The following is a 17,384-nucleotide window of genomic DNA, read 5'->3' as shown; positions in this document are numbered from 1 at the left end:
AAGGCGGCGGAACGAGCTGCTTGAGTCTGGTGACGGTGGTGATGGTGGCGTGGCGTTGACTCGGTGAGGCGCTGTGCGCGTATGTAGGGAGTGTTTCAGCAGGGGTTGTAGGTCAGCGGGCGGCTACGTACATGCATAAATATCTGTACGTGTGTGTGTATGTAGGTTGTGCGGTGATGGAGGGCTGTGACGACTGTGGTGTGAGGGGGGAAGCGGGGGGGTCGAGGCTTTGGGCTTGGGCTTGGATTTGGGGTTGGCTTTGGGTTTGGTTTGCAGCCTGCATACATATGTACGCGGGGCGGTGACGGCGGGTGATGTGTATGTGCAGTGTGCGTGCTATGGAAGTAAGGAGAGCGCGGGTTGCTGTTTTGGGTAATGGTACTTAATGAGGAGATGTATGGGCTGTAGAAGCGGTTAGGTTCAGTGATCTGGAAGTAGAACTATCTAGGCTCGGCTTAGAAGCTTGATTCTTCGCATTTGCATGTACCGGTGTAGCGCTTCTCCGTCGCTTATTTGCACAAGATTTTTGACTACTTTGCCGGACTCTCGAACACATGATATGTAAAGTCCGGTATACTCACCGGGTACACTTTAGGTGGCTAAAATAATAAAATGCTACTGTTGATGGTTGTTAAGTAGCTTTAAAATTAAAATGTCACTCAAGTATAAGATTATTTAGAAAGGCGTAAATATACGGATATTCAAAAGCATAGGAACATAAGAAATAATACAAAAACATAATTAATCAAAGGTATAAGTATACCTGAAATGGTAAAAGATCACGGATAATCAAGTATTTCTATAAGAGCAGGAAAGAACAAATATAAAATGCGAAAAACCAAGTCATGTACGTAGATAAAAAAAAATTCAAGACCTAGGCCACTAGGTACCGTTATTCACGGCGATCCGATATATTCAATTCATAGCTTCAAAGAAGTGGTTGAGCCACTTGCCGAGTGATGTCACTATTGTACCAAGACACATATGCTTCACTTCCATTCACCTTTTGACCGGTTCATATTTCTCTTCAGTCACTTTCCCTTCGCTACCAACGTTAAGCGAGCTCTTCCACCTTTCCTTCAGTATATATAGACCTTAAGTATTTCTTTCCACAACTCAAACCAACTGACCCGAATCAACAGCAACCGGCAGTTGAAAGTCAAATCCATAAACCACCATGTCCTCAAATAGCATGTTCTCGGCCACCATCGGCCGTCAAACTCCAATACCATTCACTCCATCGTCACCACAGATCCAGAGACAGACAACGACGCAGACACAGCATCAGCGCCAACAACCCACCATGTCAGAACCTCTCATCGCTCTCGGCTCGAGGTACAACATCGACCCCAACACGGGCGCTGTCCTCGTTCCCTTGGCTACTGTCATTCAGAAAGTCATGACATATTTTGCCGATACCAACGGCATCAATGTCAAAGGTGAAGCCAACGCGAGCGCCAACATCAGTAACACTGGCACCACCAGCACCAACCACATCAACTACAACAGCGACAACGATACCTCGCTAGGCGGTACTTACAGCAATCCCATCGCATTCCATAGCACCCCGCCGCACAAGCGCAAGCGCGAACGCGAGCGTGAACGCGAGCGCGACGACTACAGCGAAGGCTACAGCAAGTATTCACCCAGGCCCTCACCACTTCCATTCCCACTACAAAAGCGTCCTCGTGCATCGCCCACGGCCTACAGCCCGCAAGGATGGCGTTTCCCCTCACACCGCCCAGACACTCCACCGGACGAGACGCGCTGGCACAAGACGTTCCCACCGAAGCCCCATCATCCGTACATCTTAGATGAGCCGCTCCCGGCTCCCCAGGCCGAGGTCTTCCGACCGAAGGTGACTCTGCCATCTGAGACTGCCCGCAGCAGCCCCGAACCGTACGAGAGATACCACGCGCAGGAATGGGAGGAGGAAGTAAAGGAGGAGGAAGTGAAGGAGGAGGAAGTGAAGGAGGAGGAAGTGAATGTCACTCACACGCCGGCATCCAGCTCCTCAGAGCCGTTCTACCCTCAGCAGACCGAGGCCCTCCCAGGCATCGCAGATATATTGATGGGACTGCCCAACACATCCGCCAACTTCAGCCCAGTCGACAGAACCAACACTCCGTACCAGTCGCACCCGCAACCGGCACAGGACGCAGAACCGGACACGAGCTACGTGCGCGAGACCAAGCACTTCGACAGAACGTTCCCGCCCTGCCAGTCCAACACCTGCTTCCACAGGCGCGGCGCAGCTGTCAGTAGCCCCTTCGACCATTACCGATCCTACTACCAACCGGCGCCACACGCGGAGTCCCGGGAAAGGCTCGACAACGGCCGTTATCAATTTGTCAGAAGCGGCGGACTTGGGTGGATGGAGGAGAGGACGGACGAGCGGGCGAGCGATGATGTACAGGGTTATGAGACGTACGAGGGACGAGTGCTCACCCGCCGATTCTAACTAGCGACGTAGCCCCGGCTCTTGCTTATGTAGCAGTACCCAGCGAGCGAGCAAATCGTGCGGAACCCAACTTTGATTCTGATTTCCAAGCTAGGTCAGCAGATGGGCTTCCACTCGTTTTCTTTCATTTGTTTTTGCATTTGCGATTGCATGACATGAAGCCGTAGTTAGTTACAACGGTCAGAGGGGCTCATGGTACAATTTGCATATTTGCTCCTCGTAAGTAACTTGTCCAATTACGAGCGCAGCCTCTAAACCCACCTCTGAGCAACATCTGTAGGGAGCCGTTTGAAGATACCATACGGATATCTACATGCTTCTACAAATAAAATAATTAGATTTGGCATACTTTCGCTTTTACGGGACAGCACTCACCGTGGGGATGTGAACAGCAACACGTATCCCTCCAACCGTACAAAGTATGCGGTCCAATGCCGCTCCATAGGGCCGAACCACCCCGGGTGCTTTCAGCCCCTTCTGATTGGCTCGATACCACACCTCAGCATCACACAAATACACTATCCAACAAATACTCCGAGTGCTTCGTGAAACGTGAATTTCCAATCTACGCTATCGCAAATCTATTTATAAGCCGAGGACCTGTGTACCCATCTACTTCCGCAGCTTCAACATGACGTATGGAACCTCGACGTCCTCTTCCGTCTTGTCCTCGGCAGTAATCTCGAAGATGACGTTCTTCTGATGCGCCGGGATGGGCTTCTTGCTGATCGTCTCGACGAGCTGGTCGAGCCTGTGACACGGTTCGTTAGCAATTGGTCAATTAAAAGCGTCACGTGTTACTTACTTCAGAGGCAGCCTGTCCTTCAGCTTGCTGGGCGGGTAGAAGCTGGCATAGAGCAGGCTGACGCCCGAGCTGACCATGGTAATGCTCAGGCCCTTCTCCTTCTCAAAGTAGTCCAGGAATTGCTGCAACGTGACGTTCTCGACCTCGAAGCGGTCCCAGAGCTTGTCAATCGTCACCTCGCCGTTAGGGCCCTGGTATTTGCCCTTGGGGCTGCCGATGGGCTCGGAGAAGCCGAAGAAGGGCAGAGCCAGGTTGACGAAGCCGTTCTTGTACTGCTCAATGTCCGTCTTGCCGTCGACGATCTTGAGGAGCTCCAGGTTGACGAGGCCGGTGACGAGGGCTGTAGTTGTGGCGATGGCGGGGATAATCTTGCCAGCAATGAACTTCGTCTTGTGGCGGTCAGCCTGCTGGATCTTGTAGTTCTCGGCACGCAAGTTGCTAGCTGCCGTGATGAAATCAATGTGGTAGTTGGTGTCATCGTCCTTCTCGAACTCGACGGGCTCCAGCTTGAAACCGGCCAGCGACTTGGGCGCCGGCAAAGACTCTACGATCTTCTGCAGCTCCATGTTGTCATCGGCGGGACCGGAGGATTGTTGCGCGTTCGGATCGGGATCGTTCTCATTGGCTTGGATCCTGACACCGGGGTCAGGCTTAAAGTCGGGGATGATCATGTCATCTAGAACCTTCAAGTAGTGGTCCTTGGTAACACCCTTGGGATTAATCTTGAAGTTGAAGGCATGCAGGTTGGCAGCAGCCTCAATGAACTTAAAGTGAGTGGGGTTGTTGGGGTCGAACTTCAACGGGTCAGGCGCACGCTTGGGGCCGGACCAGAACAGCTGTCCGCTAGAAGTCTTGGAATCCTTGGGGAAGTTGTACAGCAGTTGCGCAATAGCGTTGTTGTATTGCTTCTCGAACTGCTGCCGAGCCCAAACGATGCAGTCATCAAAGGACAGAGGCTTCTCGGTGACCAGGAAGTCACGGAGAGTCTCGAGAGTCTGCTTCTCGTTTCCAGACTGCTTCAGTGCACTGCCGAGGTAATTGGGCTGCGTGAGATACATGTTGACAATCTCGGGCGGTCCAGCGAAGTAGGTGTGGAAAAGGTCCTTGGCCCAGGCAATGGTGTGCTCAATCCTGTTGGGGAAACTCCTAAGAGTGCACATAGGGAAGGACTGCTCGGGAGGATCTTGAGAGCTCGAGTACGATTCGGTGATGCCGGGGAGAACCACCTGGGAGTTACCCTTGGTGCCGAGAGTACCGCTGTCCAGCAGAGGCTTGCGGAAGAACACGCAACGACGGTCAACGTAGGTACGAGCTTCGACATTGTCCAGGGCGTTGGTGACGCCGTCGAGATTCTCCCAAAACTCCTCGTTGAAAATGTGCTCAGTGTCAGGGCCCACCCGGTCCTTCAAAGTGACAATGTGTCCCTTGAGCTCGGGGTTCATGGCCTGTACCGCTTGGGCCGCGCAGTCGCTCTTCAGCTTACCGACATCCGTAGGCCTGAAAAGGAACTGTCTGTTGAGGTTGCTCCTCTCGATTTGGTCCATATCGGTCACCCAGATCTTGCCCTGTGGTCCAGATCCGAGACCCATCATTGCCCAGTTCTTCAGCATTTCGCAACCAATAGCACCGGCGCCAACAAGGAATTGCTTGACATTGGCAAGCTTGTCCTGGAACTCCTTGCCAAATACTGCGATTTGACCATCGTAACGGGTGCCGAGAGGCTTGCAAAGGTCCTCCGAGCGCTTGACCGACTGAGGCAATGACTCGAGGGAATCGAGATACATCCACTGGACGATAGGGTGGAACTTTCCGGACACCGACTTAAGCACTTCCTGGGCGGCCAAACCGCCAAAGAAAGCAGCCATAGGGCTGAGGTCACCGCGAGCCTGGTAACTCAGTTCCTTAATGACCTTTTCGTCCAGTTCGACCTTGTCCTCACCCTGGCCGGCGAGGGACTGAGCGTGCTTCAAGACTTCCGCCGCATCTGCGTCATGGTGTGGCCTAGGGAGCTCGCCGTTGTGCTGCTCAGCAAAAGCATGGACGGCTTGGAAACCGACATGCAGTTGCTGAGGACGATCAAACTTAGCGAAATCAGAGATCATAAGCTCCGGCTTCTTCAGCTGTTCGCTAAGAGGCTGGAAGTCCATAATCTTGGGCATCTTAACCTGAGTGTAAAGACCACCGCGCTGGTATTGGCCCAGGCCAGAACAGTCGCCGATGTTGAAAGTGTAAGGCCCCTTGACGGTGACCTTGCGGGGAGCGCAGTCATTCAAACCCTCCATACCCTCAACTTCGGAGAAAGTGACATAGTCACCATCCTCCAAGCCATGCCTCGTCTCTTCAAGAGCAGACACTGTGCCATCCTCGTTAATGCCCGCGACGATACCGCTAACCACGTTCTCGCCGGTAGGGTCACCGCAAGTGAAGTTCTTTCCAAAGTCCGTAAAGATGGTACCAAATAGGCCATAGGTATCCGTAATAACAATGTAGATGCCGTTGTTGTGGCAGTAGTCGGCAATGAGAAGCTGGTCGCGCAGCGGGGTATCAGTGAGAACAACAACCTGGTACTGCTTCAACTGGTTCAGATCGGAAGTGAGGTCCTTGCTCGCATGCTCGCGAATGGGTACGTAAGGGTTCAACTCGGAGATGCGAGGGACGGTGACGGAAGCGCGCGGCTTACCAACATCCTCAGGGTGAAGGAAGAATTGCGCTGAGAGGTCTTGGATGTTTGCGGGCTTCGGGTCGTAAAGTGTGAGGGACTTGACGCCAGCCAGGGCAATGTTCTTTGCGATTTCGACACCCAGGCCGCGCAGGCCAACAACAAGAATGTTCGACGAGCCCATGCGCTTCATGGCTTCGTGGCCAAGCACGTATAGCTGTCTGCTGTAAAGAGATTCATCGATTTCACCGGCGCCGTCCTTAAGCTGCTCAACAGCAGCAACAGCAGGGCTGTCTACCTGCATCTTGTCCTAGAGAGTAAGCCGTCAGCAACCTGTTCATAAGAGTGGCCGGTTTTATAGGGGAAGCATGAAAGCTGCAGCGAGTGTTCGAATGGCGGGTTTGTTTGTCGTGTTTCGACGACACAGCTCCGCAACGCCGCTGTCGCATGGCTGCAGGAGTCCACGTACCGTCATGGCTCTTTTTGCTGGACTCCCGGGGTCCCCGTTAGAGATCTTTCTCTTCCCCAGCTTGCCTAGGCTTTCAGCAGTGTCCAACGTCGCTGGTTGTGGCAAGGTGGATGATGACGTTGTTTCGCGGTGAGGTAGAATCGTGAAGGTCGGAAGGATGACGACGTGCGGATGGGTGCGGGCGTTTAAGACACGGACACTGATGTGAATGTCCGAGCTTGTTGTGTGAAAAGAGAGAGTTGCGGAGCGAAGTGGATGATGGAGGTTGGCGGGTGAGGCGATCGTAGGTACTGGGTAGAGCTCCGTGACCGCCTGACCTAAGCAGGCGGCCCGCATTGGCATTGAGGTACCCCGCCGATCGGTGGAACCTTCGCTCCGAACTGGAGCTTGACAAATGCATGAGGTGAAGCTGATGGAAGATGACAGACTTTCAACTTCAAAGGCACCGAGGTCCCAATTCAGTCGCGCTGGTTTGTTGTCCACGCCATACAACGGGTCTCCCATGTACATCAGCATAATCGAAAGCAAGTTTCAGGAGTTCTCTGTACAGCTGTCATGGTCAATCAGGTACGAATGCGAGTAACTAGGAGTTGCGACTGCTTCATAATCCAGCAGAACAGCTCTGGACCAGACTACGGGGGCTCGTAGTTCTCGCTCAAGTCCAAATTCTAAGCAACATGTCATAACCCGAGGACGCAGCCGACGAGAATGGCGCGGCTGGTCTGCGGCAAACACCAGACCTTTCACCTGGAGACAGAAGCGGCCACGACATCCATTTGATGCGGCGTGACTCATGACAAGGGTAGCTCCAAGCTCTTGCCGAGTCAGCTGTTCAGGTACACCTCGGCTTCGCTCTTCGTCATACCTACCAACACCAAAGCACCAAGCCTGCCAACATGCATTCTCCCTCTCCCTCCGTTATCATGGATTCCCTCAGCAAACACTGTCAAGACCTGGCCGACCCAGATATAGGTAACTTTGCAGTCTCCATGTGCGTTCCATGCCTTGTTTCGCGCACAAGCTCCGCTGACAGCTCACAAGCTTCATTCTCTGCGGTATCCTCGTTTCGTACCTCCCTCAACATGCGAAGATAATTATGCGCCGCTCATCTGAGGGCCTTTCTCCGTGGTTTGTCCTCCTGGGAACTACATCCGGTACCTGCGCCATCGCCAACATTCTGGTCCTTCCCCGGAGCCGCGAAGATATTGGTTGCTGCAGCGAGATCGGTGGGTTTGCCTGCGGCGCCGCACTGTTGGGTATCGCACAGGTGGGCGTACAATGGAGCTGTTTCTTTCTCATGTGAGTGCGTTGTCGCGCTGCCCTTGGCGTGACGTGGCTGCCCAAGGGGTTCATGTCGGCTAACTGAAGCAGCATGCTGCTCTTCTTGGTCTTCTTCCCTCGTGAGGATGCCGCCGAGAGCACCCACTCTGGACATATGCACGCCGAGCATGACCCACAGGCCGGATACACCTGGCAACAAGCGCTCGCTGTAGTCGGTCTTTCGATCGCGCACTTCTTTGTCGTCTTCCTCATATCCGTTGTGCTGCTTGCGCGATTCCCAAACCAGCTTCAGCTGTGGGCAAATATCCTTGGTATCGTTGCCACATGCCTGGCGTCGATCCAATACATTCCACAGATATACACGACCTGGAAACTACAGGAAGTGCTCAGCTTGAGTGTACCGATGATGCTAATTCAGACGCCTGGCAGCTTCGTATTCGCAGCCAGTCTCGCAGTGCGCCTTGGTGCATCCGGATGGAGCGCGTGGGGCGTCTATATCGTAACTGGCTGCCTTCAGGGCATTTTGCTGGGCATGGGCATCTGGTTCTGGATCAGGGACAGGAGGGAACAAAAGGTGGTTGGACGATTCGAGATCCAGAACGTGAGTGCACCTGTTTCGCATTTTTGTTGCCGTTTGCTAACCCACAAAAGCCTGAGAACCGCGCAAATGAGCAGACGCCCCTCTTGCAAGGCGATGGAGGGAGTCGGAACTAAGCCACTTCAGCTGCTGACTCAGACGAGAATGGCCAATCTAATAATCACCCGACAAACCAGTTGGTAGTTTCAGCAGACATCATTGTGTGAATTGAGCGAATCGAATTAGAGCGTGCTGATGCAGGACCAACATTGAGGCTTGGGCGAGCGGCATCGCTGATTGGTGGCTTCTTCGCTGGAACACCCGTCGGCTTGAACAAAGTTTCCGAAGTGCGTCTTGACTGCACGTTCCTGCAAGCTGCAAATAGCCACCAGTCACTCGACGTGGTCACACATAGAACGGAGTTCTCCAGCGAGCCGGGTCCTCGCCCGACATGCATATTACGCATTTGCCAGCTGCCATACTCACCGACGGATCAGCCATGAAACAATATTCAAGCAATGAGACTTGTAAGACCATGGCTACGAGATCTCCAGGCACCTGCCATTGTCATAAGTAAGACTGCCCGGCGCCCGTCTCATGCCCAGTAACAAACTCCTGGAATCATGGCGACCCTCCTAGACTTACCCCGCTATGAGAAAATCATGTTTTCCACGCGCTCCGGAACCCATTTTGCACCGGTTTTCTCTTACGTTTCGTATCCTATTGTCAAACACGATGTCTTGCAAGCCATCCCTTTGCACGACATAGTCAGTTTCGTCCTTTTCTTGTGCGCAGTTTTGCTGTTATCCATTCTCGGCTGGACCATAAATGCATACTTCAGCTTACGACGCGAATCTTTGGCGTTGACAGGCACGTCTCCCATCCCCTTTGTTCGATGCTACCAGCCTCGATTCTGGACTCCTTTTTGGCTCGTCGGTCCATATATCTACCCACTCATTCAGCGACTGCCGTTCGGATGGGGCGACTGGGTACGCTACTGCTATCGGGACGCACAATGGAAGCACAAAGGAGCCCTTCCTCGCGAAGAGCTGGGCTCGGATACCTACTGGATCTTGTATCCGGACGGTCGGGTCCTGATCACAGCAGACGCAGACTTAATAGTAGAGATTGCGCACCGTTGGAGAGATTTCCCTAAACCAATAGAATACTACAAACACTTGCGGCTCTTCGGTTCGTCGATTTTGACAGAGGAGGGTTCTTCCTGGCAATATCACCGCAAGCTTTGCGCGCCCTCATTCAGCGAGAGAAACAATAGGTAAAGAAATACCTAGACTTCACTATGGTCGTACGAGGAACATGCTTACCAGATGTCAGTCTTGTGTTTTCCAAGGCACAGAACCAGGCCAAAGCTATGCTCAACTATCTCGTCAAGACAAGAGGCACTAGCTCGCAGTGTACATCTGGACAGAATATCGCAATTAGCGACATGAAAACATATAGCAGCAAGATAGCCCTGAACGTACTCTCCGAAGCGGGCTTTGGTCACAAGATGGGCTGGACAGACCGGTCTATCAAAATTTCCGAAGCAGCTCAAGGGACGACACTCTCGGAGGTCCTTTGGGTCTTTGTGCGCGATTTGATCACCTTGACGGCCGTTCCATGGTGGTTACTTCGGGCGCTTCCCTCTGCATCTCTCCGTTCCATCGGCAAAGCTCCCGAAGCATTCTCGGCGCATGTTGAAAGTGCTATCAAGGCCGCCGTAAAGAGACCTGGTGAAAAGAGTACCTCCAATGACGGGAACGACCTGTTGAGCAGTATGGCCAATGCACCTGCGAGCCAGGCAGGTAAACGATTGACCAGAGAAGAAATTGTAGCAAACACCTTCATCTTCACCCTTGCTGGTCATGAGACTGCAGCAAATGCAATGCAGACTGCCTTTATTTTGCTTGCCATGGAACCCGAGATCCAGCGCGAGATACAAGCCGAAGTAGATGCCACATACGCATCCAAGTCCGACGAGGAGAATCTTGACTACGAGTCTGACTATCCTCAATTGCGGCGAACAATGGCTTTGATGGTAAGTCCACTACAGCTTTGCAAACTGCAAAAGTCAAGACTTTGAATTAACAGAGCATAGCTCGAAACTCTTCGTCTCTACCCACCAATTGGCGCACCTCCTAAGAAATCAGCCGGGATATACGGTCAAACTGCAACTTACCGCGGCATGCCCCTGCACATACCAGCGGATACGAACATTCTGCTCGACGGTATCAACGTGCAGCGCGCTGCACAGTACTGGGGCCCAGATGCCCAAGTCTTCCGGCCCTCACGATGGCTTCAAGATGCGAGCTACCGGCCTCCGACCAATGGCGTCAACGTGGCGCCCAAGCACGCGCACATGCTGTGGCCGCGGCGAGGGGCATTCCTTGCGTTCAGCGAGGGCATCAGGGATTGCATCGGCAAGAAATTTGCCGAGGCGGAGTTCGTAGGAGTCATCAGCGCTGTCATGAGGGAATGGGATGTGCGTCTTGATGGGGGAGGGAGTATGAAAGAGGCAAAGAAGAGAGCGGCGCAAGCGTTGGAGTGCAGGGAAACACTGGTCACTTTGGCGATGCAGGAGCGGGTGCCGTTGAGGTTTGTCAGAAGACGATAGACTATAGGACGTAGAGACACCCTCCTCACGGACTTTGTCTCTCTGCATATGTACAAAGCTGTCTATGCTTGTCGTTAAATAGAAAAGACTGTTGATATTCACCACTGGCACATATGATGGGCGTGATAGGATCTACGCTGGCGCGTGACAGAAATTTCGCCTAGTCAGACAGACCCCGCCACCGCGGGGAGCGATCCAACCGCAGCGGCGACATTTTGAATCTCAAAATCGACAATTGTGCATCGAGCGCACTGCACATTATGGCCGCCACAACGTTGTCCTGGGCTCTGCCAGATGGTTAGTAGACCAGCCAGGCTCTTTGCGACCGTTATTTTGTTAACTTGAATTCGTTGCGTAGACTTGCTGGCCATCTGGCACACTTCGCGCGTGCCCATACTGCTCGCCGTCGCCACCATACTCACCTTGATCCGTCTGACGCAGCGTCTGCGCACGTCGAACCGCGAAAAATTGTCTGCGTCGCCTATTCCCGGGTCTCCCCAAGCAGGACCGGAAAAGAAGGACCGGTCGCTGGAAATTGCGGCGAGATGGGTCAACGCCGACGGAGTGGTTCCTGAAAAGGCGAAGCCGCTCGAAGATGATCATTTGGAGGACATTACTGTTGCGGAGCCGCCGCTTGTGCGGCCCAAGCCTGGTCCGAAGAAGGTGACGGGGTCGAAAGTCCCCAAGGCCAAGCGCACCATCAGCTTCGACGCAACCCGCGACAAGGTGCAGCCGTTGGTGTTCTTCTCGTCGCTTGGCGGGTCTACAGAGGCGCGGGCGAAGCAGCTCGTTGAAGATTTCGGTGCCTGGACTGATGCGCTCGCTCTGGAGTCTGAGAATGCTCCACTTCCGCTGAAGCCTATCCTGCACGACCTCTCCTACATCGAGTACGACGATTTCTTCATCTCCGCGCCCAAGACCGACGAGAATATCAAGTATTTCTACATTGTTCTGGTCCCGACCTACAACATCGATACTGCCCTGGATGCCTTCATCGAACACTTGCAAGAAACGCACCACGATTTCAGGATAGACACGGCGCCTTTGTCTGGTATCCTCGGTTATGCCGTCTTTGGGTTTGGTGATAAGGAAGGATGGGCGACTGAGGAAGAGGGTTTCTGCTCCCAGGGTAAAGACGTGGATAAATGGCTGGCCAGGTTGACGGGAAGGAGAAGGGCGTTCCCGCTGGGCATTGGTGATGTCAAGAGCGATGTAGTAGAGCGCCTGAAGGAGTGGCGTCTGGGTGTGCAAGAAGTGTTGCTGGACGTTGCCTCTGGCAAGGGGCTCGGAGAGGGTGTCCCTGGAAGCGGAGACGCATTGGAGAGTGACGAGGAGGACACCGAGGATGAGGATGGGGAAGAAGAGACCCAGCCCTCGAAGCCACGGAAAACTAAACCCAAATCGGATCTCAACGACGTGGAAGACCTTGGCCGTATGGTCCAGACTGATGCCTCTCCTGAGGAGCCGATGGAGATAGATTTCACGACATACAAGACGAAGCCAGCGAAAACCTCCCAGCCTGCTCCCAAGGAAATGGTCCCGAAGACCTCGCCAACGTATTCAGCTCTGACAAAGCAAGGCTACACTATCGTCGGATCTCACTCTGGTGTCAAGATCTGCCGCTGGACCAAATCCGCCCTCCGCGGACGTGGCTCCTGCTACAAATACTCTTTCTACGGTATCAAGTCGCACCTGTGCATGGAGACCACTCCATCGCTATCGTGCAGCAACAAGTGTGTTTTCTGCTGGCGTCACGGCACCAACCCTGTCGGTACCACCTGGCGCTGGCAGGTTGATCCACCGGAAGAGATCTATAAGGGCGTCACCGAAGGCCACTACAAGAAGATCAAGATGATGCGCGGCGTTCCAGGCGTGCGGGCCGAACGCTTTGCGGAGGCAATGCGCATCCGGCACTGCGCTCTCTCGCTCGTCGGTGAGCCCATCTTCTACCCATACATCAACGAGTTCACAAAGATGCTGCACGATGATCACATCTCGTCCTTCCTTGTCTGCAACGCGCAACATCCCGCACAACTCGCTACGCTTAAGCCCGTCACGCAACTCTACGTCTCCATCGACGCATCCAACAAAGAATCTCTGCGCAAGGTCGACCGCCCGCTTAACCGCGACTTCTGGGAGCGCTTCTGCGCCTGCCTTGACATCCTGCGGGAGAAGCGCTTCGAGCAACGCACCGTCTTCCGGCTGACGCTCGTCAAGGGCTTCAATCTGGAGGACGAGGTGGCCGGGTACGCAGACCTCGTGGCGCGGGGCCTGCCATGCTTCGTCGAAATCAAGGGCGTCACGTTCTGCGGCACGAGCACGAGCGCAGCGGCCGGTCTGACCATGCAGAACGTCCCCTTCTACGCCGAGGTGCAGACGTTCGTGACGGCGCTGAACGACGCCCTGGCGGAGCGCGGCCTCGAGTACGGCATCGCGGCCGAACACGCGCACAGCTGCTGCGTGCTGCTCGCGTCGACGCGCTTCCGTCGCCGTGGTGCTGATGGCGAGCTCAAGTGGTGCACGCTCATTGACTATGAGCGCTTCTTCGAGCTGCTGGAGAGCGGCGAGCCGTTCAAGCCTGAGGATTATATGGGTGAGGCGACGCCGGAGTGGGCGCTGTGGGGCAATGGTGGGTTTAACCCCGAGGACGAGCGGGTGTACAGGAAGGGTAAGAACCGCGATAGGAGCGATGCGGGACCGGCCGTAGTGGAGATATAACGGGAGGGAAGGCATTTGGGGTTGGCGTACGGCGCTGGATTGGATTGGGGTCAAAAATGGAATTATGTATGATATGTCCGGGTAGGGTAGCGGTGACGTGGCATGAGAGCGGAAGTCGCGTCGGCGCGTCAACCCAAACGTTTACCCAACATCTGCTTGTTAGCAACTTATGAAATACACAACAACGCCCGCGCTTGAATGTCTCAATGTGCCGCTATGAGCTTCTGAATACCCTGATTATTTTCTTCCAGTCTCGCTTCGCGCGCAAACCCATACCCTACGACTTCTAGTAAGCTCCACTACAGGACGCCACGACGGTAGCGCCCGACTCCAGGCCTGACGCAACGCCTCCAGCGCAGACGACGCCGAGCTCGACGTCGAAATTCCCCCGCGGCCATGCTTCACGAAATCCTCCTCTCCCTCTCCGGCCACCCGTCCCCGCTCTTCGATTCCGTTAACCCCGCCGCGCCCGGCGCCGACGACGAAAACAACTATCTAAACACCTCGTTCCCGCTCCTCTCCCCGCCGGAAGCCGAGCTCCTCGCGTCGGTCGGGCGCCTCGCACACCTCCACCGCTCTATACGCCACCGCGCGCAGCTCATTGCTGCCTCCCACTCGTCCACCATATGTCGCGCCGTCGCAACGGCGGTCACGGCCGCGCAGCTCGCGCGCTTCCAGCGCAAGGTCCTGGAGGTTGAAGAGAAGGTGTTGAAGCGGGATGCCGAGGTCGTGGGAGCATACAACATCGTGCCACTGTCGGGCATCGTGGCCGAGTTTGAGGGGTGGACGAGGCGGCTAGAGTGGCTGTGGAGGATGTGCGGCTTCATGCTGCCGGAGGAGGGCAAGGCTGGCGAGGGCGAGTGCACGGGGGCCGACCTGATAAACAAGCTCCGCCGCGAGGCTCAGACAGGATACCCAGACGTTGAGACGGCGGCGCTGGAGCTGGGCAAGGTGGCTGAGACGGCGTGGTTGCGCCAGCTGAGCACATGGGTCCTGTACGGCCGGCTGCCGGTGCATGGCTCGCGCGACTTCTTCATCACACAGGTCCAGGGCGAAGATGGCCTCGTCGACTATATCGCCAACAGCAAGCTGCTGCCCAAGTTTGTCTCGGTGCGGACGGCTTCCTCTATCCTCTTTATTGGTAGGTCGCTCGACCAGATCCGCAACCGCGGCGCCAAAGCGGCCGGTCCGATGGCGCCCAAGATGTCGGAGCTGGAGCTGCTGCCGGTCCATCTCAAGTTCCTGTCCGATCTCAAGGTGCCTGTGTCCTCGGCGGCGCTGTCCGAGGCCATCGCGGCGATACGGCTCTCGCTGTCACGCAACACGCTGCAGCAACTCTTGCCCCTACCAAAGATTCTACAGATCCTATCACTACTGCAGGAGTTCTTCCTGCTAGGCCGGGGTGAGTTCGCCGTGGCTTTGATCGAGGAATCGGACGAGCGTGTCCGGTTACGGCACCGCCGGACGGACCAGAACAAGCCCGGTAAGGGCGTGCGAGGCGTGCTAGTCAAAGAGGGAGAAGTGACAGCCGTCCTGACGCGGACATGGGCGTCTCTCGCCTCACTGATTGACGACGAAGAGATGACGGACGAGAGCCTCGACCTCGCACGCAACCTCGTGCACCTCTCGCTCTCAAAGCCCACATCCACCCGCCCATCCACACCAGGCCGCGCCAAAGAGAGCGCCGACGCGCTGCCCAAGCTCACCACCGTTGCCTTCAACGACCTACTCCTCTCCGTCCCCACCGCCCTCACCCTCGACATCTCGCCCCCGCTCGACCTCTTCCTCTCCCCCGCCGAAGTCGACGTCTACTCGACCATCCACGCGTACCTGCTCGCGATCCGGCGCGCCCATCTCCGCCTCACGGACCTCTGGCGCCAGAGCCACATCCGCCGCGACTATCCAGCGCCGCTGGGGCCGCCGCACAGCAACTCCGCGGGCGGGCAGCGCACGCTGCGCGAGAGGCGCGAGCGCACCCGCAGGCGCGCCGTCGCTATGCGCAAGGTCTGGGCCACCTGCAGCGCTGCGGTGTTTTTGCTCTCCGAGCTAGGCAGCTATTTCGAGGGCGAGGTGGTGCAGGAGAGCTGGCACCACTTTCGGCGGTGGATCGTTGGGGGCGAGATGCCGACGGCAGCGGAGGAGCAGCGGCCTGGCTCTGCGGCTTCTGGCTCTGGCGCAACAACTCGTCCGCCCACATCTTCCACAGCAGCAGCAAGCGCACGCGCGCCCCACCTCCCTTCCCGGCAGCAACAGCAGCAACACCACCACCACCAACACGAACACGACCGCCGTCCCCCCCACGACCCCGAAGCCCTCGCCACAGCACACCGCGCATTCCTGACCACGCTCACGCACGCCCTCCTCCTAACAGACCGCACGCTCCCCCACCAACTCCGCGCCTTCCTGGCCCATGCCGACGAGCTCGTCGCTCTGACACGGCGACTGCAATCCGCGTACGCGGCGCAAGACCTCGAAGCCGATGCGGGGGTTGTGGACGCCCTCGCGGACCACGGGGCTGAGGCTGAGGAGGCGGGAAGGGAACTCGATCGCGCGAGGAAGCGCGTGGATGCGGATTTGAGGGCGCTTGTGGGGAGGCTGAGGGAGAGGGATGGTGAGGGTGATGGGGGCGGGGTTGGGGCTGGTGGAGTGGGAGGGGGAGTGGGTTTGGGGAAGGGGGCGGGGGTTGGTGTGGGCACGGGTGTGAGTGTCGTCGAGGACGAGGCTTACGTGCCCTGGCGCGGCGCGGGCGTGGATCGGCTGCTGATGAAGCTGGATTTTGGCGCTGGGGCTGGGGAGGAGGGGGAGGAGGGGGAGGGGAATGAGGAGGATGAGGTTTTGGCGTTGAAGAGGGGGAGGGGGAGGGGTGCGGGTGCGGGTGGGGATGGTGGGGAGGAGATTCAGCAGCTTATTCCCGGGGTTTGAGTTTGAGTGCGGTTGGTGAGGTGTGGTTGGTCTGTTTGGATGGTTGGATGGATGGTGGATGGAGGATGGAGGGAGGCGGGACTGCTGCCTTGGCTTGGTTTGGTTATACCTTGGTGCGGACTCCTAGAAAGGATTGAGACTGGGTAGGTACTGTAGTAGTTTTGTAGGTACTTACGTACCTACTCAGCAGCAAATAAGTTACATGCTTCTAAAGGGTTGGATTGTCGGGTTAGTTACTAGACTAGTGTCGTCGTGCAGCAGCGACGCACTAAACCGCCGGGTCAATCAACCAGATGCAAAAGGTAGAACCAGTATCTCCTAGCTGGCACTAGGAGATGCTGACTGCAAGCTTTATATATGAGCGATCGTGGCAGGCGCTGCCACACTACAGTGCGGCGTCTCGGGTACACAGTCGCACGATCACGAAACAACCACCTTCTCACCACCCACCAACCACGCCACGCAGCAACAGCTCACTCAAATCAATCAGGGTTCGATCCTCCATCAATTCCTCATCAAAACCTGGTCTGGTATCCCTTCGCCTCGTACACAGCCTGCCACCTGTCTCTCATGGACTTCATGTGTTCCATGTAGTAGGTGCGTATTAAGTAAGCCTACCTAAAATCCCCCCACTCCCTCGACAAACCAACCCACCTCCACCCCCACCTTCCCCACCACAACAACGGACATAACCGCTTCCCTACGCAACAATAACCGCCCCAATAGCAAGACCATCAGCCGGATCATCCCGTACCAGCGGCATCCCAGCCCGCTTCAACCAGCACTTATTATTAAAGCTCGCGCGCACCTGCTGGTAGTCCCAAGCAACAGCGGTGCACTTCTGGGAGCCAACTTGCCGGTTATACGTCGCGCAGTAG

At 55.8% G+C, this 17,384-nt stretch overlaps 5 protein-coding genes and 1 pseudogene across 6 annotated transcripts; 5 read left to right on the top strand and 1 right to left on the bottom strand.

The window, feature by feature from the left end:
- Window positions 1-1,177: 1,177 nt before the first annotated feature.
- K452DRAFT_306980 (uncharacterized protein) lies at window positions 1,178-2,461 on the top strand (the record flags this gene model as incomplete). The annotated part of the gene is made up of 1 exon (XM_033543035.1): window positions 1,178-2,461. The coding sequence occupies one exon, from the start codon at window positions 1,178-1,180 to the stop codon at window positions 2,459-2,461; it is 1,284 nt and encodes a 427-aa protein (XP_033399296.1).
- A 540-nt stretch (window positions 2,462-3,001) lies between these two features.
- K452DRAFT_246790 (uncharacterized protein) lies at window positions 3,002-6,672 on the bottom strand. Its single transcript, XM_033538034.1, has 3 exons — window positions 6,395-6,672; window positions 3,267-6,235; window positions 3,002-3,212 (listed from the first exon to the last, which is right to left on the bottom strand). Exons 1-3 carry the CDS (start codon window positions 6,398-6,400, stop codon window positions 3,074-3,076), a joined length of 3,114 nt encoding a protein of 1,037 aa, XP_033399295.1. The 5' UTR covers window positions 6,401-6,672; the 3' UTR covers window positions 3,002-3,073.
- Window positions 6,673-7,317: 645 nt separating this feature from the next.
- K452DRAFT_325550 (uncharacterized protein) lies at window positions 7,318-8,389 on the top strand (the record flags this gene model as incomplete). The annotated part of the gene is made up of 4 exons (XM_033544786.1): window positions 7,318-7,385; window positions 7,436-7,693; window positions 7,766-8,276; window positions 8,327-8,389. The coding sequence occupies 4 exons, from the start codon at window positions 7,318-7,320 to the stop codon at window positions 8,387-8,389; spliced, it is 900 nt and encodes a 299-aa protein (XP_033399294.1).
- A 746-nt stretch (window positions 8,390-9,135) lies between these two features.
- On the top strand, window positions 9,136-10,955 carry K452DRAFT_159559 (annotated as a pseudogene; the record flags this gene model as incomplete). The annotated part of the gene is made up of 3 exons: window positions 9,136-9,528; window positions 9,588-10,290; window positions 10,351-10,955. Coding segments are annotated over 3 exons (1,612 nt in total), but the record flags the coding sequence as incomplete, so codon positions are not given.
- A 134-nt stretch (window positions 10,956-11,089) lies between these two features.
- K452DRAFT_246781 (uncharacterized protein) lies at window positions 11,090-13,764 on the top strand. The gene is made up of 2 exons (XM_033538033.1): window positions 11,090-11,163; window positions 11,225-13,764. The coding sequence occupies exons 1-2, from the start codon at window positions 11,127-11,129 to the stop codon at window positions 13,582-13,584; spliced, it is 2,397 nt and encodes a 798-aa protein (XP_033399293.1). The 5' UTR covers window positions 11,090-11,126; the 3' UTR covers window positions 13,585-13,764.
- On the top strand, window positions 13,756-16,506 carry K452DRAFT_267755 (uncharacterized protein; the record flags this gene model as incomplete). The annotated part of the gene is made up of 2 exons (XM_033538856.1): window positions 13,756-16,242; window positions 16,306-16,506. The coding sequence occupies exons 1-2, from the start codon at window positions 13,981-13,983 to the stop codon at window positions 16,504-16,506; spliced, it is 2,463 nt and encodes an 820-aa protein (XP_033399292.1). The 5' UTR covers window positions 13,756-13,980.
- Between the last annotated feature and the right edge of the window lie 878 nt (window positions 16,507-17,384).

Source organism: Aplosporella prunicola (assembly GCF_010093885.1).
Source record: "Aplosporella prunicola CBS 121167 unplaced genomic scaffold K452scaffold_8, whole genome shotgun sequence".
Lineage (NCBI taxonomy): Eukaryota > Fungi > Ascomycota > Dothideomycetes > Botryosphaeriales > Aplosporellaceae > Aplosporella > Aplosporella prunicola.
The sequence above is the reverse complement of the archived record's forward strand: the minus strand, read 5'-3'. Positions and strand labels throughout refer to the sequence as shown.

Excerpts from the sequence above, each read along its gene's own strand:
- K452DRAFT_246790 (XM_033538034.1), bottom strand. Across the intron at positions 3,213-3,266 it reads AAGGACAGGCTGCCTCTGAA|GCTCGACCAGCTCGTCGAGA; the intron begins GTAAGTAACACG and ends ACCGTGTCACAG.
- K452DRAFT_246781 (XM_033538033.1), top strand. The coding sequence starts at position 11,127 with ATGGCCGCCACAACGTTGTCCTGGGCTCTGCCAGATG. Across the intron at positions 11,164-11,224 it reads GTCCTGGGCTCTGCCAGATG|ACTTGCTGGCCATCTGGCAC; the intron begins GTTAGTAGACCA and ends TTCGTTGCGTAG.